The following is a 27,007-nucleotide window of genomic DNA, read 5'->3' on the forward strand; positions in this document are numbered from 1 at the left end:
CTTTTGACATATCAAGAAAAATAGCTGAGACTAATAGACCACTGGTCTTAAGGTGATGAACGTGTTGGTAAAGGATATTAAACCTGCATTGTTACTATTTTTAGATCTAAAACCATGCTGGATGTGGGATAGTAGGCTATTAAGGTAAAAGTGAGTTAGGAGTTGCTGCTGAATGCATTTTTCAAGTATTTTGGCTATGGAAGGGAGGATGGCAATGGATCAGCAGTTGGAAATATCAGTAGTGGGGCAGCCGTTGTGGAGGGGAATGATGTGAGAGATGTTCCAGAGATGAGGTACATATTGCTCAGAGATAGAGTGATTTATTAAGATAGAGTTGGGATAAACAATAGATGGAGCAGCTATTTTTAAGAATTAATTTGACGGTTGGTCGGCAGCTAGGCAGCAGCTTTTCAGTTTGGTCAGCAGCTTTTTTTATGTATGCAGTTTGTACTGGTTTGAAGAAAAAAAGAGTCAGTGGTTGTACAGGAGGGGGATGGGACTGTGAGTGTTAGATTTTGGTGATTGTCTAGGAGGGAGGTGATAGAGTTAATAAAATGTGTATTGAATTGAGATGCTAAAGGTTCGGAGGAGATGGATGTGGAGGAGGTAGGGGTGGAGGTTTTGCCAGGGTTAAGGAGGTAGTTTATGGATTGCCAAAACTTCTGGGGGTTGTTCAGGTATTTTTGCTGGGAGGTTTGGAAGTAGACCTTTTTGTCATTATTTATTCTTTTTTTTATATACGTATTTTTTAAATATACTTACATAACTAAATTGTAACATTTATAAATATTATGCTTTCAAAGATAATGCTTTATAAATTAATGGCTGCTTTTGTGCATGATTGTAAACCACTCTTAGTATGTGGACTGGTTCATTTTATATCATAATAGCTCCTTATTATATGGTGAGAGGGTAGGCATCACATGCCATCCCAAATTTTCAAGTAAATATCTATGGTAAACATTTTTAAGTTTGTTTATGTGACAGTTTGAGGAATAACAGTGCTGGAGTATTTTAGGATCATAGAAGGTTACTTGGCTAATGGCCCTTGGGCCCTTATAAGCTTACCCAAGAGTTTATCCTCAGAAAAGAAACCTCAGTCAGCACCTGTCACCTCTATCAATGAGAGACAAATGTGTAACCCCAGGGACAAATTTATGGTTTCCCATCCACTCATCAAGTTTGCGTTTGAAGAGGGTCAGTATATGGGAAGTCTATTCCAGAGACGGGACAGCCTCTGGGAGACAAATTTGTCTCTCCAGCAGGTTTTGTTGATGTTGCATATTAGATTTAGGCCTATCACATGGGTAATGCATGAGGAGTTAGACTTATGGATATGGAGCATCTCTAGTAGGGCAGGGTCCGGTATTGCCTTGTAGGTGAGACACAGATTACCTCTGAGCAATCTGACTGATACCGAGTAGAGTGATAGTGATTTAAGCCTGTCCACATAGGATAGGTGTTGGAGGCCATGGATTCTCTTTGTGAGGTATTTCTGTGGCCTTTCCAGTTGGTGCAGGTGTTTGGAGAGGTACATACCAAATGGGGCATTATACTCAATTATAGGTCTAATAAGGGAGGAGTACAGAGAGGTAATAACCTCCTTTTTTCTTGATGCAATCCCTTTACTTATGAGATGAACCAAGTAAAAGGCTTTTCTGACCATTGCCGCCACATGATGGTTGAATGTGAGATTGTTGTCAACTTGAGTACCCAGGTCTCTCACTACAGGTTGTGTGCTTAGGGTGTTGCCGTTGATGTAGTAATTAGTAGGGGCTGTGTTTTTGCCAGATGGTATGATAATGCATTTTGTTGTGTTTAAATTAAGACCATGACTTTGGCACCAGTTATTTGTAGCTGTGAGACCCTCCTGCAGTATGTTAACATCAACTGGGAAGTCAATGACAGCACCCAACTTACAGTCATCCACAAACTTGGTCAGCCACAGGCCCTTTGTCTTTGCCTGGACCTCTGATAAGTATATGCCAAACAGTAGGGGTCCCAGGACAGATTCCTGAGGAACACCACTAGTGACAGGTCTGCTGTTGGAGGTGGCAGTGTCTATTTTGACCTTGTGGGTCCTATCTGTTTGCCAGTTGCCCACCCATCTGACTAGTATGTGGACTGGTTCATTTTATATCACAATAGCTCCTTATTAAAACCAAGTTGTGTTAGCTTTTCGATGATGTCTGAGTGGGGGATTGTGTCAAAGGCCTTGGCCAGCTCGAGGTAAGCTGTATGTACTCACTTTCCCTCATCCAGAGCCTTGGTTACAGTTTCAAAGAAGTCAACTAGGTTTAATAGGCAAGATCTGCCCCTGACGAATCCAAATTGGGTGGGATTGAGTGCTTGGAGTTTGCCTATGTCCTTGTTTATGAGATCCATAATGATATGCCTCCATGACTTTACGGATCAGACTTGTTAAGCTGATGGGGCAATAGTTTCCTGGGTCAGTAATGGCACCAAATTTGTGCAAAGGGATGACAATGGCAGTTCTCCACTCTCCTGGAATGAAGCCTGTAGTTAAGCTGCGGTTGAATAGGGTGCTCAATGGCAAAGCTAGTCCTTATTGGAGATGGTGTAGAATACAGCCTGGGATACTATTAGGTCCCATGGAAGCTGTGTTCTTTGCCTTCGATAGGGCCTTTAACACTTGATCTATGGAGATGTGAGGTGTGGGACAAGTATCGGGGATGTCGACTGGGCCTTTGGGGATGGTAAGGGGGTGAGGCATACCTCTCAACTGTACAGATTTTTGCAGACTGTCCAAATTTTTGCCTCATATTTTTGGTTCATTTCTTAAATGATTGTGGTTTTCTAGCAAATCATTGGTAAATCACTCAGGGTTTAAGTCAGAAAATAATGACAGACATTTGAGTTTCAGACTTCATATCATCCAGAAAATCTGTGCTAATGCAAAACCTTTATTTCCATCAACTTTCCAAGTTAGTAAGAGCAATATTTAAAAAGTGTCCCTATTTTTGGGCCTTTGTCCTCCGATTATTTATGGCTTTTTCTAGATTTCTTGCTCTAAGAGGTTGAGAGGTATGGGGTGAAGTTTGAACTGAAGCTATCAGCCAGCTGGTTGGCTAGGTTAGCAGGATCAGTTTAAGTGGTATCATGAAGTACTAGTTCAGAACAAACTTGGACTTTGCCATGGAGGTTCCTAACATAACTGAAGAAGGACTTGTGGTTTCCCTTTGTTTTGAGGCTAGTTTCAACTTATAATTGGTATTGGAGGTTTTCACTAGTGATCTAATTTGCTTGTTGAGGCAGAGGAGGGAGTTTTTCTGATATGGAATTTGTTCCTTTTTACCCCTGGGCAACTGTTTCTTCCTTTTGTTGTAAAGCCTGTTGATAGAGGATGTCCACCAGACAGGTTTGTGTTTCCTTGAGGAGCAGGTTTTAGTTCTGTTGGGTACGGCTGAGTCCATGCAGTTGTACAAGTGCTTGTATACTGCATTGGCATACTGTTCAGCATAGCTGTCTGCATCATTTGAGGGGGGTGGTGGTGGTGTGAAGCTGCTGATACCCTCCCTTAGGAGATCGTAGTCAGCTTTTGAGAAGTTTTTAGCCTGGTTATGGCTGGGGAGGGGTTGGGTGGGATAGAAACTTCGAATGAGACAGACCGACGATCTGATCTCACCAGGGAAGAACATACTATGGGAGTGGTGCAGCGGTCGCCCATGTTGGTGAGAACCTATCCAGTATGTTATATCCCCTTATGGGGGATAAGTCCAGCTGATATATTGCGTTACAACTGATGAAGCCAAGGAATTGTTGGGTGAGTGCACTAGTGTAGGAATAGTTCACCCAGTCTATGGTGGGGTAGTTGAAGTCACCAAGGATCAGGGTGTTAGCAGGTACCTTGATGGAGTCAAGTAGGTCCAGGTAGTAGGTGTGGGTATCCTGAGACATGGAGGGGGGGTCTATAGCTGGCTATAACTTGGATGGGTGTCTTGCCAACTGTCAATTGCACCTGGAGTAATTCCAGTGCATCATGTTGGTAAACTAGTCTGGAGGTGTGCCTTTCCTTAATGAAGATAGAGACTCCACCACCCTTAGTCTTTCTGACCTCATTTTGGGGTCAGAAAGTGTGGAATGAGGTATAGCCTGGTAAGACATGGGTGGTCTCTGCAACCCTGAACCAAGTTTCCGTGACTGCACAGACATCGTCATCTTCCAGTGTGAGGAGAGCCTCCAGTGAGTGCACTTTCAGATTAAGGCTCCTAGCATTGAGCAGCATGACCTTCAATTTGCTTTTTGACAGATCTTTTATATTGGAAGATTTGTCTTTGGGACATGGCCTAAAAAAGGCACAATGAGGGAAGCAAGAGTTTTGGCCAAGATCCAGAACCCCAGGGGTGATAGGTGGAGGCCATCTCTGGCAAAGCATCGTGACCTGTCAACCATGTCAGCCCAGGTAGACAGATACTGGATCCCCTTAGAAAGACACCAGAAACTAAGCCAATTGTTTAAGTCAAACATTTTTTGCTGGTATTGTGGTATCATTCTTGGTGAAGGTAGGATGCTGCTTAGGGCTAGAGTCATACCTGCCTGGAGCACATATTCTGAGAGCTCAATCATATCTCTCTTCATCATACCACTCAACTGTACAGATTTTCGCAGAATGTCCAGATTTTTGCCTCATATCTTTGGTCCATTTTTCATAAAACTGTGCTTTTTTTGGCAAATTAGTGGCAATTCATTAAAGATTGAAGTTAAAAAATAATGACAGACATTTGAGCTTCAGACTTCATACCCTTCAATAATTCATGGTAATCAAAACCTGTTATTCTGCCAATTTTCTAAGTTTGTAAGTGCAGTATTTAAAAAATGTCCCTATTTTTGGGCCTTTGTCTCACTTTTATGTATGGCTTTGTCCGGATTTCTTGCTCTAAGAGGTTAAGAGGTATGCTTCACATAGTCCAGGGAAGTACATCTCAAGTCGTTCACACGAACATGGACAATGACAGAGTCATACTTGTACCTGTTGTGGAGACACTTGACTGCATGTGTGATGTGGTGCATTCTAGCGCCTGACAAACAGCTGACCATGACCTTCTCCTTGTTGAGCCTGGTGAGGAGGACATCGATGTGTTTCATTATCAAGTCACCAATGACTAGTATGTTTGGTTTATTGTTATGCCTTATGAGCTGCGTTGGTTTGTTGTTTTGCCTAATGGGCTATGTTTGTGAGAGGCTGGTGTGTTGACTACTGTGTGTGTGACGTGATTGGTGTTCTGTGTGGAATATTTTTGTGAGTGTGTTTCAGGGGTCTTTGTTGTTTAGGTAAGTTTTCATTGAGGACCCCTGCAATGGTAGGTGTTTGGTTTTGTGATGTGGATTGTGTGGTGCTTGTACTGGCAATCTCCTCTTTGTCATGAGTACTGATTGTGGTGTGAGAGAGCATGGATTCCAGCTTGCTGATCTGACCTCTACAAAGATACAGTATAAGAAATGAATCTTATAGGCATTTTTATTACAGTCATCATGATTCAGCTGTTTAGCAACAACTATGCTATCTTATCTGCTTCCTCACTCAGCTAATAAAAACACTGGTGAACAGAGAGGCATTCATATACAGGTGGTTTTGGTCCTTGGTTAAGTACCAGATAAAGATGTTCTTTTTTGTCTCCATCTGCATGCTGTTTTGAGAGATATTCCTATTATCGAGAGGGCACAGAAGTAAGGATTTTTAGATTCTGATGCTCACTTTCCATTAAATGAGAAATAATACAATAATTGTCATAAATAAAGCAGCACTTCTATTTGGCAAGCACCTTTGACAACTTTGTGTCAGTGTCTGCCCAAGAAGGGCTGATGCAGCTCATTGTTGGTAATGTGCCTCATGTCTGGTTTAGAAGGGCAAGCCTGTAACATTTCCTAGTGCTCTGTTAGGAATTAGATTAGAAAGGAATAAATCCTTAATGACAGACACTGCTTAGAAATGCTGGTCATTATGATTAAATAGTCATTTAAACATTTCTGTTTGAAATTGCTATTGTATTTAATAAGTTTAATTCTTCATTTATTTTCAGGTTTATGGGGAATTGTGAGCAATGCAGGAATATTACACTGCCTTTGTGATGGAGAGCTGCTTCCAATGAGCACTTACAGACAAGCTATGGAAGTAAATTTCTTTGGAGGTGTTGAAGTATTGAAAGTTTTCTGCCCATTATTGCGCAAATCAAAAGGCAGGTACATCACTGTCATAAGTTTAACAGGTAAGACAGATTTCTTCAACTGCAGTGTGATACACATTGAGTTGAAAAGTTTGTTCTGAGGATAACAATAACACTGGAATGTATTCAATTTCAAAATGCTATATTCTGACAATCAAAAAGAAGAATAGTAAACAGAAAAGATTAAAATGATGTTTGTTCATTTCTAATCACCGGAATTAAATTCAAAAATGCATAAAGAAATTCTTAAATTATTTTGTTCTTTGTGTCCGAGACTAAAGCACTACAGCCCATGAATAATTGCACATAATATTTGATTTTGAATTACACTCCAGAATTCCCCACTCGGGACTGATTATTTAGTACCTGCTAGGAGTTGTATGTGTTTCAGATTTAATAGCACAATTAGATTGAATTATCACAAGTGACAATAATTATATCTTTACTTTTAGAAGATAGACTTGTCATCTTTTGCCAAAATAATATAAGCAGGCCTATTCTTTTGCCAAAATAATATAAGTAGGGCTATTCAATTCAACAAAAGTGTCATTAACTTGGTTTCTTAGTTATATTGGGGGGGAAGATCCCTTTCATTATTTCACTATTTAATAACCACTTAAAATGATGTAAAACACTAAAAACAAACAAAGCACACCAATGAAAATGAAAACTGGGAGGGACACTGTAAGACAATCCAAGAAAGGTACCAGCCAAGCCAAGATAAAAGTATTAATTTAATTTAGTACTTTTATCTTGACTTGGCTGGTACCGTTCTTGGATTGTCTTAAGGTGTCCCTTCCAGTTTGCATTTTCGGTGGTGTGCTTTGTTTGCTTTTAGTATTTCACAATTTGTTAGAATGCCATTGCTTCTTAACTAGCCACATTGAGATGTGCTCATCCAATGACAGATAAGAACAAATGTCCTCACTTTCTAAATGATGGCTTTAACAAAACTTTAGGCAAGATCAACAAAGATTTTTCTAACTCAACTGTACTCCTTGTGACTTTCCTTCTTCAGAGCAATACCCTTATATTCCTGATGAGATCTAGCTGTATCTATGTATAAAAGCTATTATCATTCTAGTATGCATCTGAGTAGTACAAACTCACTTCCTCTGTGTTCAGGTTTGGAATTTTTTCCCTACCACTCACAACTTTTTTAACCTCACAACTGTTCTGCTTAACAAACACAAGCCATTAGACAACTTTCTTCTAAATGTATGAATAATACATTTTAACTAGAAAACTCTCTGTAACCGAATGTACTTGAAGTGTGCTAGACTCATATTCGTAAAACAATACTCACAAGGTTAAGATATTATATGCTTGTTAGGATTGTGGTTGCATGCTTTAAACTTTGCTCATTATCATCTCAGATTTTACTCAGCACAGGACACTTTTAAGCTTTTTACTTATTTAGCTGTCCTGGATCAGATCTGAGTCAAGGCTGAGAAAGGTTATTGGTACATCAAATAATTAAATAAAATAAGTAACGGAGTAACCTCTGCCCCCATTGTAACCCATATATTTCTGGAAGACTTTAATTTAGGTAGCGGGTCTAAATGGCATTGCTATGAAGCTAAATATATTTTATAACTTGCAAAAGAGGATATTTGCTACTGTTGATTGGCGCAGGAATATGAACAAATACAACAAAGGTTGTTTCCACTCCTGAGACTTTAGGAACAACTTTTAAAGACATTTATAGCACAGGTATCTGTTTTTATTAGAATACTTAACCAAAAAGTACTTACTTAATGTCTGACCATGTCATCCTTAAGTTTGCCAGACTTAAGTGGTTAATACTCACCATCTGTGGGCTGAAGGTGAAACTTCACTGCTGCAGTCATGGACTTCCACTTGTCACAGAGCTTAACTGACTTTTTTCTTACTGATGAGCAGAGCAGTTATGATCTAAAACAAAACAAAAAAAAAGACTTAAAGAGGTCAGAGAGGAGAAATATTTAGTGCTTTGATTCATCACTGCAGCACCAAACAGCCCAAATGGTTGATGAAACTTTGCATTTGCAGTGTCTTATCCCTAAAAATTCAGTCACACGATTTTCACAGAACTTCATACGTTTAAACTGGAATCAAGAGTTGATCAAAAGTGTATAAATGCCATACTGACAAATAATAACCACTCCTACTTATCTGGATTAAATTACTATATACCATATTAATAATTTAAAAACTTGGATACTTTATAATCATGTAAACATTTGTAAATACTGCCGTGCCGTTTTGTGTTCTAAATGTTTTGTACTCCGGTCTATATTATGTTAGACACATTGTTACAGTTTATCTGTGTAATTCTTTTTGTAGTACTACAAAATGTACTTTGGTCACGACTGAAAAATGTCATCAGTCCAGTTCAATAGCACAGTTAACAAATGGAAAATAAATAAACGAATAAGAGGCATTCTGCAGCTTTTAATATGAAGTGTGGAATATTGTCAGAAGCATCACTCTTAACCAGTCAAGTACCAAAGATTTTGGTGTTATGATCCTTTCTATATAGTGTATTCTTTTCAGAGATAAAATTAGGAGACCTCCAGTAGATGACAAAATATCTAGATAAATGAAGGGATGAAACATATTTTCACTGCAAATATAAGGGTTTCAAGACACCATAAAGCTATGGTGCTGTGACAGCAGTCTTATAATGAGCACAGGCTTTGGAAAAGTACTGTGCATTTTTATTTCACTGTCTATACTTTTATATTTAGCATATATACTCTCATGAAGTAATAAGGCACACTTACAGAAAACAATATTTTCTTCGAGCAAAATGTCCCTGTTGTGTTTGGGAAGACATTTGGGATGGTTTACCAAATACTAAAGGGAATACCTAGATGATCCAAAAAAAATAAATAAGTAATTGTGTCATATATCACTTGTGCAGCCTGTTACAGAGTACAGTACATTTTTGTACTTAACAAATACGTTATACAAGCAGAGCAGGTTCAAAGGTTTCTGATGAAGAAAATATGGACGACTACAAAATTTAAGCTGCTTCCTTTTTCCACTACACTATATTTTCTAAAGGAATCCATTAGCTGCAATGTTGACATTTTGATAATAATAGTGTAGATTGAAATTCATTTCTCTGGTGCAGAATGGTCTAATATTGAAATCCATACCAGTAGAAATTACAGACTGCCCATCTGTGAGTGAAAATGTATATTCACTGCCAGCTATTCATGTATTATGAAATTCATGATTAGAAAGCTGCAAGATTTGTACATGTACATACAAGAAAAGTGGTTTTGTTTACAATACAAATGAAGAGGTTACTTATTTTTTTATTTATTTTACATTTGTTAACCGGGGAAGTCCGAATGGACACAGGTCTGTTTTCAGCAGAGGCCCGGGGAGAAAAGCTCCGCACAACAATAAGACAATATATGAGTATATATGCTTGACATAACAATAAGAAAACATATGAGTATATAATTATTCATTCAAGAATACATGCAGTCTTACATAGGTGACAATTTCTAGGTAGTAACAATAGTGAAAGATGTTTACTGTTGGAAAGAAAAAAGAAAAACAAAAAAAATTGAGTTTTTTTTTTTTTTTTTTTTTACTAGAGGGAGGTTACTGTTCTGTTTAGAACCTTACATAAGTTAAATAGGTCGACTGGCATTGTAATGGTCTTAACACTAGATAACAAGCATACAATGAGAGACAGGGAGGAACGGCTGGATCTTGGTAGAATCCTGACAACAGTGCAGTGTGTGATTAACCAGGGGAGTAGCATGGATAAAGCCAGTTATTTAAGTAATGGGTTTTGAGGAATTTTTTACATTGGAGGGGGGTGGAAGTTAATTGGCTTGGGAGTGAATTCCAGATGTTGGCAATGGAGCAGGCAAAGAGAGATTTTCCAGCTTCGTTTTTATGTTTGATGACATTGATGAAGTTTTGATTATTGGATCTTAAGGCTCTAGTGGTGGTGCAGGGATGAATTAAATGCTGAAGTGCTGTTTTTTTTTCTGGAAGGTAGTAGAGTTTGTGTGCTATTGAGTGTTGGTTGAGGAAGAGTAGCTGTGGTAACTCAAGCAAATTAAGTTGCCTGAGGGCAAGGCAGTGATGGGATCTATAAGAGGCATCAGTGGCAAATTTTGCAATCTTGTTGTAACAAGATTCCATTTTGTTTAGTTTGCTGCGGTGTAGGTTAGTAAATATAGGGGAGGCATAAAGGAGGATAGATAGGAGATGTGTCCTTGCAATAGTGGCTTTGGTATGTTTGGTGAGGAACTGTTTGTTCCTATAAAGGAGACCAAGCTTTTTGTTAACTTTCTTTATTATTTGGGCTATGTGTGTGTCGAATTTCAGATTATTGTCAATTTCTATGCCTAGCAGTTTAGTGTGTGTGTGATTGGGTTGATTATTATATTATCTTTTGATTTTATGGCAAAGTCATTGTTTAGAGGGGGAGATTTTCCAGGACTGAAGAGAATGAGTTTTGTCTTTTTGGTATTAAGAATCAGTTTGATGTTAGTGAACCACAATTCTGCTAGTGTGAAGTTATTTTGAGTTATGAATGAAACAAAGAGCTGGTATAGGCACTCCACAGAACTCCACAGAAACCACGGCTCGAACAGGGAATAATTTATTGTAAAACACAAACAGCACTCAGTACCAATATCCAGTTAAGCGCTTTCATCTGTATGCAATACAGACTTCATCAGAACTAACAAACCATATTCGCAATTCATTTAAATAACCTCATTGGCGCCAAAACTGCATTCACTTTTTCTGTAATTTTAAAGAGGTAGTCTCAAAAAATAGTCTCAAAAAATAATTAAATAAGATAAGTGAAAAATGAAATGCTTTGTCTAAATAATTGACAATTACATAAATTATCTATTAATGATGGGAATTCATATAACATAATAAATTAATAAATAAATAGATATTAAAAGTAGATGTTAAAAATATAAATGTATATATAATAGAGTAGGAAAACCTATACTATGACATGGTGCAAAATGGTTTAATACTAATGTACTCATTTATACCAGGGGATCTGGTGGCATCTGTAAGAATTTGCCATTTACTTTCTCTACTGGCTAATAATGCTTTCCAGTTCACTCCATGTGGTGAAATACTAACCTGATCTACAATTGCAAATTTAAATATGTAAAATAAACAGAAAGCCAAACTACAAATCGCAAGATAAGTGTCCCAAAAAGTCCAACAGACTGTTGGACTTTTTGGGACACTTATCTTGCGATTTGAAATTTAAATATGTGTTTGTCTCCCTTCGCTGATAAGTGTCTATACAATGCATTGTTATTATCTTTCACTTTTATCCTATATGTATGTTCGTAAATCCGTTTCTTAAATTGTCTCTCTGTCTTTCCTATATAAAATGCAGGGCAAGCAGAACAAATTGCAATATAAACCACATGGGAAGTATTGCAATTTCCCGCCCTGCATCTTATATGTGTCGGGTTGATATCTTCCAATACTGGTAAATTCTTACAGATGCCACCAGATCCCCTGGTATAAATGAGTAAATTAGTATTAAACCATTTCTCACCATGTCATAGTATAGGTTTTCCTACTCTATTATATATACATTTATATTTTTAACATCTACTTTTAATATCTATTTATTTATTTATTTATTTATTTTACATTTGTTGACCGGTCTAGTCTGGCTGGACATATATCCGTTTACAGCATAGGCCCGGGGAGAAAAGCTCCAGTACAGATAAAATTACAGTGATTTCTAACAATAAAAAATTTATAACAATAAAAAAATTTTTCTTTCATAGAATTATAAATGGTAGAAGAGGGGATAGCAATAACATTTGAAGACTTGTAAGTCATGTTCTACAAGAGAGTATAGCAATAACATTTAAAACTTGTAAGTCATGTTCTACAAAAGATAATAAGAACTAAATATTAAAGTTAAAATAATCAAAGGCATACCTTAAGATTCAACTCTCAACTCCAGAAGGCATCAGGTAGGGGCTTAGTAAGGGGACAGGAAAAAATAGGCGTATTGAGAATTACTTTCAGTCGGGATTGGTACAGGGACATAGCCATTGTGAAGTAAGATGTTCTTTGACTTGTCTTTTGAACAGAGAGGTAGACTCTAGAGTAGCTATTTCTTGAGGGAGTTGATTCCAGTGTTTACCTATGGAATTTGAAAATAATGCATCCCCAGCTTTATTGTATGATTTAGTTATGGATACTAGGAACTTATTTGCAGAACGAAGTGTGGTTAGGTTCTTGTATGGAGAAATAAGGTTAGCCAGGCTCGGAGTATTATCAGGGAAATGAAGGGTTTTATGAATGATAAGTAATTGTTGGTACAGTAGGTGGTTATTTAGTTCTAGCCAATTTAGTTGTTTGAGGTTGTGACAGTGGTGAGTTCTAAGGGGAGTAGCATTAATGAATCTAGCTATACTGTTATAGCAGGTAGAGAGTTTGTTGATGTTATTTTTAGATAGGGTGGTAAATATAGCTGAAGCATAGAAAAGGGTCGAAAGCAGGTGGGTCTGTGCAATGGTTTTTCTAGCTGCTGGGTTAAGGAAGGGTTTAATTCTATAGAGTGTCCCAATTTTTTTATTAACAGCTTTAATAGTAGTGTTAATTTGGTCATCAAAGTTAAGATGGTTGTCAATGGTTACACCTAATAGTCGAGTGGTATTGTCAGGGTTAATACAGGTAGCATTATTTGAGGAGATAGTGAAGAAAGGTGTAGGAGATTTATTAGTAGGAGTAAAGAGAAGTAGCTTTGTTTTTTTGGGGTTAAGGAGGAGGCAGTGCTGCATAAACCATTTTTCAACGTTATGAAAGGTTGTTTGGGTGATGGACTGGAGAGAGGGAACATTTGTAGCAGAGCAGATCAATGTTGAGTCATCTGCATATTGGATGCAGGTCGCTTGGGGCACATTCAAATAAAGGTCATTAATAAATACTGAGAAAAGAAGGGGTCCCAGGATAGATCCTTGTGGAACACCAACATTTACTGGGAGTAAGGATGATAGGTTATTCTCCCAAAGCACTGCTTGTTGCCTGTTTTCGAGATAGCTTCTAAACCACTGTAAAGAATGTGAGCTTAGAGAGAGGATGTTAAGTTTTTCAAGAAGTATGTTATGGTTAACCATATCAAAAGCTTTTGATAGGTCTATGAATAGTGCAGAAGAGAAACGGTTATTATTTCGATTTTTATTGATGGAGTTAGCAAAGGAAAGAAGGGCAGTTGTAGTACTGTGGTGGGGCCTGAAACCATGTTGACAGTCGGCTAGAAGTTTGTTTTGAAGAAGGTAGTTAAGAAATTGTTTGTGTATGCACCTTTCCATTATCTTAGCTAATGGGGACGGTAAGGCAATAGGACGATAGTTGGATAGTTCAGAGGAAGGGCCCCCTTTATGAAGGGGAATTATGTGAGATATTTTCCAAATTGAAGGGATTTTTCTTTCAGAGATGGTCCTATTTATCAAAATAGATATTGGGAGATAAATAGCTTTTGCAGCAATTTGTAAGTATTCGGATGGGAGTTTGTCAGCAGATGGAGTGCAAGGTTTTAGTTTTAAGAGAAGCTTATATATGATAGATGATGAGACAGGCTGGATTTGAAAGGCATTAGTAGAGGTTGGAGAGATATTTTGTGAGGATGCAATAGGTGTTGGTAGTGAGTTGGCTAGGGTTAGAATGGCTTCGGTAAAGTAGTTATTAAAGGCATCTGGGATTTGAGTAGAGGTGTTAGAGTTAAATCCTATAGGGGTAGGAGTAGGAGATTGTCCTGGTTTAAGAAGTTTATTTACACCTGACCAAAATTTTTGAGGGGTATTTTGAGTAGTTTTTTGAAGATGAAGATAAATTCCTTTTTATCTCTAAGAGTGTCTTTCTTGGTAGTATTTCTTAACTGTTTATAGAGGAGATGATCAGCCGGAGATTTCGTAGCTCTCCATTTAGCCCAGATTTTATTTCTAAGGTTAATTTTTTCTTTTGTTTGCTTAGTTAGCCAAGGGGCGGTTTTGGCTCTTATCCTGGTAGAGTGGAATGGAGCATGATAGTTAAGGATTTGCAGAAACTTAGTGTTAAAATAGGTAACTGCTTCATTAAGTTCAAGGTGTGATAAAGGTGACCAGTCACATGCCTGTAATTCATTAAGGAAGTTATCAGGGTTGAAAAATCTTTTTGAGCGGCATCTTCTTAGTTTATGCATATTAGGAATATTCAATTTTTGTCTAATAACATATGTAAGTATGTGATCACTAATACTGTCAGGAAGTGTCCCAGGAGTATAGTTGCTGGGGGCGTTATTAATTAGAATCCAGTCCAGAATTGTTTCTTTCTTATTTGGTTTATGGATTCTAGTTGCAGTTGTTATTAATTGAGAGTAACCATGGAGATTAATATGGTTAGTAGGTTGCTGGGCTACACAGGTTTTCCAATCAATGTTAAAGTCACCAAGTATAATGGTTTCTTGGGGTAGTTGGTTAGTAAGAGAACTGAGTAGGTTTTCTAGAGTCTGGGTATTATTACCAGGGGGAAGGTACATGCAAATTAGATAGATTGCTTTATTGTTGTTAATCTGTAGTTTGATTGATAAAATTTCAGTTTTGGGGCCTGTTAATGGAAGTTCCTTAAACTGTGTAATTTGTAGGTTGGATTTATAGAAAATGGCTATACCGCCACCTTTCTTCTTTGTTCGGTCATTTCTAAGTATGTTATAGCCAGGAGGGGTGATTTCATGGTCCAGCGTAGAGGGTTTTAGCCATGTTTCTGTTATACATAATATATCGAATGAATGCAAGTCAAGGAGAGCATGAAGATGGTGGATTTTGTTATTAATACTCCTAATATTGATGTGAGCTATTAGAAGGGAATTGGTTGCTCTAGTACCTTGTGCAAGAAGAGGGGAAGAATTAATATTTTGGTTATAATTGCTTAGGCTAGAGGGACCGGGATTAGGATGAATGTCACCATGTAAGAGGAGTTGATGATGGGAAAAAGTAATTTAAGAAGTTTGAGGCAAATATTAAGAATTCTTTTGTTAAAATAGAAGGTTATGTGAGATGCCCTATGGTATTTTGGCAGTAGATAGTTGGAAGAACAGGTAATGTTACTATGTTTAAGGGAGCTGAAGAAAGAGGAAGGTAAAGTTTGCTTTAGATGAAGGTTTTGCTCATATAGAGTGTTAATTTGGAAAGAGGTGATATAGTAAGATAAGGAAAGAGAGGCTATAGTAGTAGTAGAGAGAAGGGCATAGATGAGAAAGGATTTTACAGTTGGAGACATGGTAGTGAAGAGTTGAAGAACTAGAGTAACTTGTTAAATATAATTAGTTAAGACCAAGTAGATAAGCAACAGTGTATAAAGAAGGGATAAATGGAGAATAAGTATATGGGAGTTGAGATAGGGGATAGTAAGAGCTAGACAGGTAAGAAGTAATTATTAGATCTGTAGTGGATAGAATGTAAATTAAGGCAGGGTATGAAAGAGTTATGTAGGAGGAGGATGGTAGTGATAAGGTTAAATAGTGGTTAAAGCAGCTTTAAAGAATAGTGATAGATTAGGAAGTCAAAATGATAGGAGGATATGAAGGAGTGGAGGGGAATGAAAAGAGAAGTAAAGGTTGGGGGAGTGGTCTATTATGGAGGATGGGGATAGGTTAGGAGGATAGGGGGGAGTGACTAGTGAGGTATAAGTTAAGGACCCCTGGGAGTGGGTGGGATTTGGGGGTAGGGAGGGGAGCGGAGCGGGGCAGAAACACCTTGTGCGAGAGCAGAGGAGGGGAGAACAATCAGCAAGTAGATATCCAAGGGGAATCGGCTGGAAACAAGAAGTTAGTTAGGTTAACTAGAGGCAAAGAGAAAGGAATAAATGAAGTTCAGGGGACACAGTTTCAGGATAGTTACAAGGGAGGCAAAGAGGTAGTGGAAAAGGTAACGGAGAACACAGGGAGAGAATGAACTAACACTAGGAGATAGATATAGGCAGGCAGAACTACAAGGAAAAGAGACAGTCAGGAGAGACACTCTAAACACACTGCTATTTATTTATTAATTTATTATGTTATATGAATTCACATCATTAATAGACAATTTATGTAATTGTCAATTATTTAGACAAAGCATTTTATTTTTCACTTATCTTATTTAATTATTTTTTGAGACTATGTTTTGAGACTACCTCTTTAAAATTACAGAAAAAGTGAATGCAGTTTTGGCGCCAATGAGGTTATTTAAATGAAGTGCGAATATGGTTTGTTTGTTCTGATGAAGTCTGTATTGCATATAGATGAAAGCGCTTAACTGGATATTGGTACTGAGTGCTATTTGTGTTTTACAATAAATTATTCCCTGTTCGAACCATGGTTTCTGTGGAGTTCTGTGGAGTGCCTATACCAGCTCTTTGTTTCATTCGTTTCTAGTGTTGCTGTTTGTTGTGGTTATCGGTTGCTGCTGGCATGGAAGGCAACAATGAAGAAACACAGGCTTTATCGGATAGGGGAGAGATTCAAAAACTGCATCAAGAAGTGTTTATTTTAAAAACAGAGGTGACCAGACTGATTCATTTGGTCGAGCGATCGTTGACATCGCCAAGAAATGAAGGTAGTGGTGAATTGGTTCATAATTCACCTACTAAAGTATTAAGTAATTCATTGGCTACAGATACTTGCACGCAGATAGACATTCCCAACGGACAAGCGTGCTTAGCTGACAGAGAGTTATCATTACGGGAAACGTGTTCAGCGATTAATGGCAAAATAAATTTGAGCCATACATCTGAAAATTATTTTACCTTCGATTTTAGCTTGTTTCATAAACATGAAGAAATGGAGCATTTAGGAGCTCATCCTAAGCGCGGGTTACCAGTGAAAACATACTCTACTGCGACGCGGACTCAGGCTGACAATTTAAAAGGTACTGTTGCAAACAATAATATTTTGAGTCAATTATGTGTGAAAGATCAAACAAAACGCATTTTTAAAATGCAAGGTCATAGTAGAGTTAAAAGTAACAATGAGGGTGACAGTTTAGATCAATTTTTAAATGATGATTATGAATTCGTCAGCAATGATGGACAAGTTGATATTATTCAAAAAGGGAGACATTTAAGTTATAACAAAGAGTTTCCCCAAGACTCTATAAAAGACAGTATCTATTTATTGGCAAGAAGTTATTCAACATCAAGTGTATAAAGATTGACAATGCTTATTTAAGCAAATGTATTTCGTTACACATTGTACCCAAGGGTCTGCGATTTTTTAAACTGCCTATGGGTGTAGAGTATAACAAAGTCAATATGAATGAATTTGATAAACTATTTGATAGTTTTGGTTTTAGCTATATGAAAATGCTTATGAAATTAAATGAAGAAAAATTGTCTGTTAATGTATGTGAAGTGGAAAGATTGAAACAAGAAATAGTAAATGATCCCTTGTTTATACAATGGAAAGATTTATACGATAAACAGTATATTATGGCTGATAACAAAGCCAAAACAATTTTTAATAGAAAGAGTAGGAAAATAGAGAGAGACATTGAGCAATATAATGACAAAAGGGCATATATTTGGCCACAGGTCAGACCAAGATTGGATACAGATGGATATAATATAAACATGAAAGTACAAATAGACAAGGACACTAATTTTCAGGGGTGCAGATACTATCCAACCCCAAAAAATCAGACATATTGGAACAAAAGAGGGAGACAATAATGTCAAAAAGAACTGAACAAACAGGAAATATATTATTAGCATCTGTGGAAGATGACACCACACTATCACACGTTGAACATATTAATAAAGGAACAAACAATAGCAATATTCACTCAGAAAATGTTATTAATTCTTACAATGGTTTTAATGTTTTCAACTATACTGAAATGAACATTACCAAAGAATTTTTTACATTATTTAGTAAGGGAATGAAGTTTATTCCCTCAGTAAGATTCAGTTTAGTAGATACCATCACAGAAGTGAAATTATATTGCAGGAGACTTAATTTAGCTATGCAGTTCAAACAAAGTGATGATGGTGTGGGTTTTATTTACAATATAGGTCTTAAGAAAAAAAGTACATATATACCCCCTCCTAATATTCAGGTTTCGAATTTTGAAAAAATGGTATGTCATGATATTTACAGGTGGAATATTAGTTGTAAGAGAGATTTTGCGCTTAAACAAGGTCATAAAGATAATTTATCCATGGATGAACGAAAATGTTTAAATTTGTTTATGACCGACAATGAAATAAGAATTATGAAACCGGATAAAGGGGGTGGTATTGTTCTATTTAATACATTGGACTATATTAATGAAATACATAACATTTTATACCTTACAGGGAACTATGAAGTGGTATCACTTAATGAAATTAATATTGGTCATAAGAAAATAGATTTAACTTTAGAAGAATATTTTATTGATCAGAGAATCACTAGTGACACCTATAATTTCCTATAAGTTGATATGCCTACTTTGGCAAATATTATAGGTATTCCCAAAGTTCACAAAAACATTACCCACCCCCCTTTTAGACCCATCTTCTCGGGGACTAGGGCCAAGACATACCCTATAGGAGTAGCTATTGACAGTTGGGTCAAACCTGTATATGAAAACATTCCACACCTTATCAAGGACTCATGGACATTTTTGGGGCAACTTACATCAGATTCATGGAATGAACAACTCTATTTTGTTACTATAGACGTAGTCAATTTATTCTCATGTATTCCTAGAGATATAGGATTAGACTTTTTTAGCAATAGTTTAAGGAAATTTTCCGACATGGAATGGGATCTGATATGTTTAATCACAGACATGATGGGACTGGTGTTGGATCATAATTACATACAATTTGAAGGGGAATTTTTTAGGCAGAGGAGAGGTGTTGCTATGGGAGCCTCTTGTGCTCCCATATTCGCTAATCTCATCATGTTAGAATGGGAGACAGAATTTAAATTCAATTGCAAATATTATAACAACATAGTTTATTACACTAGATACTTAGATGATTTATTTATTTTGTGGAAGGGCCTTAAGGATGACATCACTTTATTTGTTAATTATATTAATAATACCACAGAATTTTTGAAATTCACGTATATAGTTAGTGACAGTGGTATTGAATATTTGGATACATTCATTAGTCATTCTGAGGGAGGCTTTGTCTCACAAATATTTAGGAAAGAGACATTTTCCAATGATTATATAGAGTTTAATAGCAATCATCCACAATATGTCTTTAAAAATGTATTTAAAGGACAGTGTATCAGAGCTGCAAGAATGTCCTCAACAAGAGAAATTTTAGAGAAAGAACTTAAATTATTATTGAAAATGTTTAGAATTAGAGGATATACCAACAAATTGCTAACAGATACAATACATTACGATAGAGGTGAGTGGGGCAAAAAATATACCCCCCTGTTAGGTAATAAATTTAATCATGTCAAAAAAGATGGGCCCTTGTCAAATAGTAATTCCAATCGGGTTTGTGTCCTGGTATATTCGCCCTTTGTCCATTACATCAAGAGTATTGTTAAGCAACATTGGAACTTAATTATGGTGAATGATGAGACAGCATGTATTTTGGGTAATCAACCTAAATTTGTATTCAAGACTGGACCTAACATCAAACAATTGTTGGAGGAAAGTATCATACAGATCGAACAAAACCAATTTGCAGGGGACTAAAAAATGTGGGTTGTGTAAACAATGCAATGTTATATATGAAGCTGATAGTATAATATTGGAAGATATCAACAAGACAAGTATAAGATGCAGGGCGGGAAATTGCAATACTTCCCATGTGGTTTATATTGCAATTTGTTCTGCTTGCCTTGCATTTTATATAGGAAAGACAGAGAGACAATTTAAGAAATGGATTTACGAACATACATATAGGATAAAAGTGAAAGATAACAACAATGCATTGTATAGACACTTATCAGCGAAGGGAGACAAACACATATTTAAATTTGCAATTGTAGATCAGGTTAGTATTTCACCACAAGGAAGGAACTGGAAAGCATTATTAGCCAGTAGAGAAAGTAAATGGCAAATTCTTACAGATGCCACCAGATCCCCTGGTATAAATGAGTACATTAGTATTAAACCATTTCTCACCATGTCATAGTATAGGTTTTCCTACTCTATTATATATACATTTATATTTTTAACATCGACTTTTAATATCTATTTATTTATTAATTTATTATGTTATATGAATTCACATCATTAATAGATAATTTATGTAATTGTCAATTATTTAGACAAAGCATTTCATTTTTCACTTATCTTATTTAATTATTTTTTGAGACTATTTTTTGAGACTACCTCTTTAAAATTACAGAAAAAGTGAATGCAGTTTTTGCGCCAATGAGGTTATTTAAATGGAGTGCGAATATGGTTTGTTTGTTCTGATGAAGTCTGTATTGCATACAGATGAAAGCACTTAACTGGATATTGGTACTGAGTGCTGTTTGTGTTTTACAATAAATTATTCCCTGTTCGAGCCGTGGTTTCTGTGGAGTTCTGTGGAGTGCCTATACCAGCTCTTTGTTTCATTCGTTTCTAGTGTTGCTGTTTGTTGTGGTTATTTTGAGTTATGGTTTTAAGCTCATTTAGGGGGTGGCCATGGTGGTGCAGCGGTTAGCGTTGCTGCCTCACAGCAAGAGGTTCTCCGGTTCGATCCTCAACTGGGGTGCCTTCTGTGTGGAGTCTGTATGTCCTCCCTGTGGTCGTGTGGGTTTCCTCCGGGTGCTCCGGTTTCCTCCCACATCCCAAAGACATGCTGTAGGTGGATTGGACACTCTAAATTGGCCTTAGGTGTGAGTGTGTGCATGTGTGTGCCTTCTGTGGAAGGTTGGGCGCTGGGCTGGCAACTCGACACCATAAAACTCCACTGCCAATCATGAGCAGACAGGTGATCCGCTGTGGCGACCCCTAACCGGGAAAAGCTGAAAGAAGAAGAAGAAGTTTGAAGCTCATTTAGGGTGGGGGCAGCACATATAATAGTGGTGTCATCTGCGTATCGCACTACTGAGGCTATATGGTTAGTAAAAAGAGAGAACAGCAACTGACCAAGTGTCCACGGTGTTCACTGTGCCAGTGAATGAGAGTAGTGCTGTGGTGGTGCTATGGGAGGGTCTAAAGCCGTGTTATGACTTGGCTAGTAGGTTATTTTTTAGGAGGAACTGCATGAGTTGAGAATGAACAACTCTTTCCAATATTTTAGAAAGGGGAGATAGAATAGCGATGGGGTGGTAGTTGGTCAGCTCAAGGGATTTACTTCCTTTATGCAGTGGTGTGGTATGATATGTGATTACTTCTGATGACATTTGAAGGAAATTTTCTGGCAGATTATCAGCTGCCAGAGTGGTTGGTTTAAGTTTTTTGAGGAGTTTAGCAATTGTATTTGTAGAGACTGGGTGCAGGGAAAAGTTGGAGATGTAGCTGTGTGAGCTGAGATGGGTAGGGGTATTTATTGTTATGGGGGTGCAGATATTATTCTGGGTGTTACCTAAGGCTTGGATAGTTTCTGTAAAAAATGTATTAAATTGGATGGGAATGTTATTGTGGTTGTTTGGTAATACAGGGGAAGGAGTGGTGGATTTTCCTGGGTGCAGCAAATTATTTATTGTAGCCCAGAAATGTTGAGGGTTGTGAGCATATTTTTCCTGCATGGATTCATAGTAGTTAGTTTTGTCCAGCTTGATTTGTTTTTTGGTTTTGTTCTGGAGTTCTTGATAGTTTTGTCTCAAGGTACTGGTTTTGTTTTTGTGAAACTGTAGCCAGGCTTTGTCCTTTCTTTCATTAATATTTTAGTATCTTTTGTTAGCCATGGGGCATAGTTAGTCTTGATTCTAAAGTTCTAGAGGGTGCGTGATGGTTTAAGATTTTTAGGAAGGTTGAATTAAAGTACTGTATGGATTTGTCTAGAGGTAGTTGTTTTAGGGTAGTCCAATTGCAGCATTTCAGTGCATTGGTAAATTCAGTAAGTTTAAAGGATGTTTGAATATAGCACTCTTCTCAGGGTTGTAACTTCATTCCTACTTCAAATTTCTTATTTTTTTTTAATTTCACTTTGCTTAAGACAATTTATTAAATTTAAGTTCTTTACAATCTCTCTCTCTCTCTCTCTTCTGTTGATAATATAATAACAGATTGAAAGGATGCAAGTTTTTTTTACTGTTGAAGCACTGTTAAAATATACGACAACACAAAGAAAGGGGCAATGTTAGGATGGGGCATATAAAAGGGTGGATCAGGAGAGAAGATATATATGACCATCCTGCAGTTCTGGTGGGCAACATAAAATAAATACCTTCTGTCTGTTTATATGCATGCATGTGTTGATGTGTTTAGTACAACTAAATAGCTTCTATGCCTGCATTTTATGTTTAAATTACGATAAACCAACGGACTCCTGTGCTTTACCTAGCCATAAAGTGGAACACTCACTGTACCAGCAATATAGTGTAATATAATATAAAAATAAAATGCACATAAAAACTTTATATAAAAATATTCTGATGAAACCTTGAAAAAAGACAGATGAAAGCTCTCAACTATTCATTAAATTTAACATTTATATATAGAGATTTTATTTTAATATTGTGTTATACTGGACTGCTGGTACAGTGCATGTTCCACCTTAGGGTAGGTTAAAACTCAGGAGTTTGCTGGTTTTATTTGTTTCCTGCACTTGGTGCTGTGTTGTGTTGATACTTGTATTAAGATAAACCTTTAGGCAGAGAAGGAGGGATACCACGAATACCTGTGTAGTGTTAAGCAAATGTATTAAGATAATTTTAGGTAAAAAAGAAAAATATTACAGGTAATTTTGTGGTGCTTTGTCAAGTCAAACATATTGCAGGAGAGGAGATGGGATCACGTATTCAACTCTGCAGCACTTCAGAACAGCGTATGTCACAGATGCTGTGCTTTTAGATTTGATTTTGTGGTAATAGATGAAGAAGGAGAAGTTGCTATTACTTTTCCCCCCACCTTTTACTTTTTTTCTGAGTTTTTGCAACCTCAGAATACATACATACAAGGTACAGTTCATGTGACTGAATATGAATATGATGATTTTAAATGGATTCTTCATTTCATCAAACTTATTTGGTCAATGTATGCAGAATCCATTAAAAATACATAACTGACTATGAGTTTGTTGATTTTTAATGGATTCTGCATTTCACTGAAGTTATCTAGTGGATATATACAGAATCCATTCAATATAGATAATGTGTATGCATGTTTGAATTTGTGTGGGGTGTGTGTGTGTGTGTGTGTGTGTGTGTGTGTGTGTGTGTGTGTGTGTGTGTGTATGCATTTATGTGAATGTATGCATGTTTGTCTTTGTATGTTTGCGTGTTGGATTTAGGTTCGGGGTGACTTTTTGGTATTTGATGCAAGATTAGTAAGAGTGGGGTAAGGAGTTTTTCCTTAATAAAAATATACGACTGCCTATGTTATAAGTGATGGTTTAATAAAGATGTTTGTTGTGTAAAAAAAAAAAAAAAAAGCAGGAATTGAATAATTTATGTAATGTTACAACTCAGCACGTAAAAATCTATTGCCAATCATTAGCGGACCGGAGTTCCGCTATGGCGACCCCTAACCGGGAAAAGCCGAAAGACACAACAACAACTTAGGTTATATGATATATAGCCATATAAGTAAAGTATAACGTTTGTAAATGTGAACTTGTTAATACAGTTTGATTACCTTTATATAAATGTAAATTTGCTTGTGTCATAAGTGATAATTCAATAAAGGTGTTTAATAAAAAAAATGACCACTGTTGTGTGATCTCAGAATTAGTATATATAAGTGCTGGGGGGCATGGGGGTTTGCCCCCCCCCCCTGCAAAAACATCTTTTTTGTATCTTTTGAGCCATTCATTGTTTTGGCACACTATATTGAAACATTGATTTAGTAAATTTCAATGTTTCAATATATACCATATATATATATATATATATATATATATATATATATATATATATATATATATATATATATATATATATATATATATAGATTTACAATCAAATCTTTGAAACTCACCTTACCATCATTCATAAGGTTGAGGGTAAAGGTACAAAAGTTTAAAACTGTGAGTGGAAATCCTGTCGCCTCTGAAACATCAACAAGTGGCTTGCGTTCGTGGTTTTGAGCTTTGCTGTTTCAATTGCATGGCACTACAGTAGAGATCGGGAAAAGTACCTTTTCCACACTGTAGCGTGATCTTGGAGTTAGTGTGTGTGTGTGTGTGTGTGTGTGTGTGTGTGTGTGTGTGTGTGTGTGTGTGTGTGTGTGTGTGTGTGTGTGTGTGTGTGTGTGTGTGTGTGTGTGTATATATATATATATATATATATATATATATATATATATATATGAAATTAGCAGGGACCATAGGGGATGTAGGGGGGCTTGCCCCATTGCAAAACACTGGTAGTACATCTCCAGACATTGAGGTAATGTTGATAATGTTGAATTCAACATACCAACATTACCACATTCAAAATAGTAAGCAAACAGTGTGCACAATTTTGTCTCTGTTTGAGTAAGTCATTACTCGCAAAACCAGTTTGCACAACTTTGATAGTAAACCCTATATATATATCGGGGAGAGTGGTCTTTTCCTTTTGCTGAAATGGTTGTCAAAGAATGTTGTTTAATGTTTTGAGTCCTGTGACACGCTAGTATGATTCTTTTGGAGGTTTAACTCTTTTTGTAGTGATTACTTACATGTCAGTGGAATGACAAGTAATTAATCATAGTAAATCCTAGAGAAAAATATTGAATTAAACGCAGACTCTTATTTCTGTCATTCCTGTTCAAGATGGCTCCAACAGACCTCTTTCACATGATCCTTGTGCCAGTGTTATGTTCCCAGTATCTTCTGTATTCTTATGAGAAGATTTCCATCTCTTCTAGTATCTGGTCACATCCTTTCTCCTGCATCCCATGCACTATTATGGTGTCATTCCTCCAGTCCCCTTCCAAAAATTTGATGTTTCTTTCTGGTTTGGCCTTTTGAACTGCACACAAAACTCAAGGTCTGGTCTGAACAGGTTCTAGTAGAATAAAGGTATCACATCTGATTATAGTCTATCCCCATGAAAATATACCCCAACATTCTGTTTAATATAGTGACCATTGCCTTATTCTCCTTTTGGTTGTCTAATTGATATGTAATGCCCCCAGGTTGTTTTCCTGCTCTTATGACATCAATTCCACTCCCCGTCTGATGCTTCACACCAGGGCTATTCTGGTTCAAATGGAGTGCTTTTCATTTGTCCCAATGAACATGAACCACCACCTTTCTGCCCACTTTCCCAACCTTTACAAACTCTTGCTTTGCTTATTCCTTCCATTCTCACTAATGCACATATCTTTGTGTCATCAATAAAGAGTTTAGTCATGTCCTTTGTTTCCTCAGATATATCTGGAGCAAGCAATTAGAGGAAAACTGAAGCCAGGGCTAAACTCTGTGATACTTCTCTAGTTAATTTCCTTATTCATAATTTTCAACATCCTACCATTCAAGCATTCAGCAATCCATTTTAACAGTCTTACTCCTACCTCCAAGTTCTCTAGTTATTACTCTTAGCCACACATGTGGCACTGACTTAAAAATCTTGCTGAATTCAGGTATACCATGTCTCCTTGTACTTTCATGTCTTGTTGATCTGTAATCCAGTCATGAAAGTCGATTCAGTTTGACTAAAAGCTCTTTCTGACCATGGACCAATATTGGTTGCTCTCCTGGAAATTGTTGTCTATCAGGAAAACAACTGGATTTCAACTCAACATTCTATCTATGCCTTTTCCTGCTACTGCTGTTAGGACAACAGGCCTGTAATTCCATGTTGTTCATACCCCATCATACAAGGGAACCTCACATGTTGTCCTCCAAGAAGCTTCTACACTAACCAGTGATGTCAAGGTTGACATTATGGGACATACCCATCAGATTAGCTAAGGTGGGTGAAAGTGGCACAATCAACAATGTGGAAGTGATTGTCAGAATTATTACATAAAGGTATTGCTGCTTTCACATAAATAGCAGAGGAACTTTTTTTTACTTTTTTCCTTTGCTCCTTATCCTTGGTTTGATAGGGTGACAATGAAAGGGATTGCCCAGGGTACATATTTCTGACCAGAATTTAGAGGATAGAACGTAGTCCATTGGTCCTTAAGCCAATTCTGCTTCCAACTGCTTCCTGTCTATCCAGGTATTTGTCCTAGTCTCACTAGTCTATTCCTCCTCCATCTTTTATGAAAACTAAAATTAAAAGTAATTAGGTTCATCAGCTTTTCTCATTCTTCTGTGACCTCCCTCCAACTTTCTTCAGTCTGGCTTGTGGGCCTCCCCTTCTCTTTGCTCTGCTGTGTGAGTGACTGGTGGCATGTGAAATGACTATAAATGTGATGCTTGGAATAGCAGGTATATGAGTGTGAAGAAAACCAAGATATTTTAACTCTATTACTGCTGTAACTATTCCTCAAATCCATGGCACAACAGTGTTGAAGTCATTGTATATAGGTAATTAGGCTGTATGGGGGGGACCAGCAAAAATGCTTTAAAGGTGCAATAGTGAGTATTGGAATTTGCTCCTATTTGTGTGTCACAATTCATGTGTCAAAACTCAAAGGGCTGGATCTTGCACTTCTGATAGAATGCCCTGTTATATGCTAAATATTGTCTTGCAGCCAGTTCTGATCCCTTCTACCTATTTCTTTTCAAAATGAGTTTTGCTGCACTCACCACCTTTGATGGGTTAGTGGTAGTATCCCACTACTATGCCTCTTCTTCCTCCTTAAATCTTC

At 37.0% G+C, this 27,007-nt stretch overlaps 1 protein-coding gene across 1 annotated transcript in view; it reads left to right on the forward strand.

The window, feature by feature from the left end:
* The window catches only part of LOC122809644 (estradiol 17-beta-dehydrogenase 2-like), a 154,401-nt gene that overhangs the window by 73,256 nt on the left and 54,138 nt on the right, over window positions 1-27,007 (forward strand). Inside the window, exon 3 of the mRNA XM_044081289.1 lies at window positions 6,042-6,227. Coding sequence (XP_043937224.1) covers window positions 6,042-6,227 — 186 coding nt within the window. The remainder of the gene's footprint in view (window positions 1-6,041; window positions 6,228-27,007) is intronic.

This window comes from Protopterus annectens, chromosome 8.part0, assembly GCF_019279795.1.
Source record: "Protopterus annectens isolate FY-2018-M chromosome 8.part0, PAN1.0, whole genome shotgun sequence".
NCBI classification, from domain to species: domain Eukaryota; kingdom Metazoa; phylum Chordata; order Ceratodontiformes; family Protopteridae; genus Protopterus; species Protopterus annectens.